The sequence below is a fragment of the Belonocnema kinseyi genome, chromosome 2 (genome assembly GCF_010883055.1).
Source record: "Belonocnema kinseyi isolate 2016_QV_RU_SX_M_011 chromosome 2, B_treatae_v1, whole genome shotgun sequence".
Lineage (NCBI taxonomy): Eukaryota > Metazoa > Arthropoda > Insecta > Hymenoptera > Cynipidae > Belonocnema > Belonocnema kinseyi.
This window is the reverse complement of record NC_046658.1, coordinates 116142171-116144303: the sequence shown is the minus strand read 5'-3', so window position 1 is coordinate 116144303 and position 2133 is coordinate 116142171. Positions and strand designations below refer to the sequence as shown.

General features: G+C 36.8%; 1 protein-coding gene across 1 annotated transcript; it reads left to right on the top strand.

Annotated features, from left to right (window-relative positions):
• The first annotated feature begins 326 nt into the window (after nt 1-326).
• LOC117182956 (collagen alpha-1(III) chain-like) lies at nt 327-1572 on the top strand. Its single transcript, XM_033376073.1, has 2 exons — nt 327-375; nt 470-1572. Exons 1-2 carry the CDS (start codon nt 327-329, stop codon nt 1570-1572), a joined length of 1152 nt encoding a protein of 383 aa, XP_033231964.1.
• The last annotated feature ends 561 nt before the right edge of the window (nt 1573-2133 follow it).

The window sequence follows — 2133 nt, the reverse complement described above, 5'->3', positions numbered from 1 at the left end:
CTGCTCTGGGTGCCGACCTGAATTCGCACTTGGGCAGTAACATTAGCCTTGTCATTGTGTACTAGAGAAGTAGATGGAAGACTCATTACGGCACAGTAATATTGTCAAAGTATATTACCTAAATGCATATACTGGAAATTTCTAGAACTGATGAAGGACATACATCTGGATAGAATAAATATTCTCCTTCTACCATAATTCTGGGTACAATATTTCATGGTAAATAATGAAACAGCGATAATTATTTATATCTTTCAGCATTATTTCCAAATTTCATCAGTTTCAAAGTTATTCTAGGGAAGTCAGTTTTCTCTATTTTAAAAGAAATGAAGTTCTTCTTTGCCACTCTGCTTTTTGTCACTGTGATATGTGTTAGTAAGTATAATAAAATAATTGGTAAAATAAGTTTTTGGTCTCATTCTGTAAATCTCAAACCATATTTCTAAATTGATAATATTCTTTGTTATAGAATTAGGTTCATCACAGGTTACTATTAACAATCAACCATTAACTGTTCCACCTGAACCTCTAAAGGATGACCACCATGATGAGAAGAAAAAAGATGAAAAGGATGGTGATAAAAACCATGAACATGATCACCCTCCTAAGCCCGCTGAACCCAAAAAACTCGAAGATCACCATGAACCACCTAAAAAACCGAAAGAAGAAAATAAAAAGGATCATCCTGATCCTAAAAAAGATGAGCATCCTAAGGATGCTGGAGAAGATAAAACGGCTGACAAAACTGATCCTCCTAAACAACCTGAACAGCCTAAACCAACTGGACCGCCTACACCAACTGAATCGATTACACCATCTGGACCGCCTAAGCCAACTGGATTGCCTGCAACAACCGGATTACAGGGACAAAATGCATTGGCTGGACAAGCAGCATTACCTGGTCAAGCCGGATTGAATGCACAAAATGGAGTGCGCTCAACGAATGGATTGCCTTCAACATTAGGACAAAATGGTATGTTTGCACAAAATAAACAATTCGGACAACAACAACTTTTAAATCGTGTACCGCAAAATTCTTTACAAACTGTAACGCCCGCAGAAAATCAACAATTTATAAACCCCACAGGAGTTGGAACGCATTCACCATTAGGACAAGGTCAACAATCTTTCACTCCCGCAACACTTGGAACACCTACAGCAGCCGGAACGCCTGCAGCAGGTGGACTGGGTGCACAAAATCAAGCATTTTCTGGTTCTTCACAAGTTGGAGCGGCTGGAGTTGCTGGAGCGACTGGAGCGGCTGGATCATTCGCAGCACAAAAAGCACAAGGTTTAAATTCTGGAGCAGGTGTGGGTCAAACACAAAGTTTAAATTCTGGAGTAGGTCAAGGTCAAATACCAGGTATAAATTCTGGAGTAGGTCAAGGTCAAACACAAGGTCTACATTCTGTAGCAGGTCAAACTCAAACACCAGTTACAAATGCTGCATCAGGAGTAAATCCGCAAGCTGCGGGATCAGGTCAAAATCCTGCACAAGCTCAAATTTCTGGACAAGGTGGGACTGGCGCTGCAGGACTAAGGCCAGGATCAGGAGCTGGAGGAGCTGAGTAATAAGCGGTCAAGAATGTCCAGGATTATGATTTACACTGAAAATTTTGTTTTCAATTGTTATCTGGACCTTTTGCAAGTCGTGTAATAGTGTGAAAATAAAATAGTTATTTATTCGCAAGATCTTGTAGGTCTTTTATATCAATTAGTTTGATCATCGGCACCTATTATATATTATTCATATTTTTGAGTATTCATATCTTCAGATAATGAAGATACAGTTCGAGAAGTTAGAACAATGTGAATATTGAATAGGGTCATTTCAATAAAATATTTTCCTTTCAAGCTGAACTTAAACTAATTAATATAGATAATCAGTTTCACTATGTACATCAAATTTTGGTGAAATCTCTATTTTTATCTCATTTTAAAATCTGGACATTTTTAAATATTCAAAAATAGTTGTTTTAACTTTTTTTGTTATTTGAGATACGGAAATTAGTCAATAAGGCCATATTAAAATCAACCTTATTTTTTATTTTCTGATTGGTAGAAGCGATTCAACAACTCAAGGTCATTATATTATTAAAAATGTTGCTAATTTATTGTTTAATTTTTGTCGTA

What these genes read in the sequence shown, in the direction of transcription:
- LOC117182956 (XM_033376073.1), top strand. Translation starts at nt 327, where the DNA reads ATGAAGTTCTTCTTTGCCACTCTGCTTTTTGTCACTGTGATATGTGTT. An exon ending in TGTCACTGTGATATGTGTTA is followed by an intron (nt 376 to 469) that starts GTAAGTATAATA and finishes TCTTTGTTATAG; the next exon opens with AATTAGGTTCATCACAGGTT.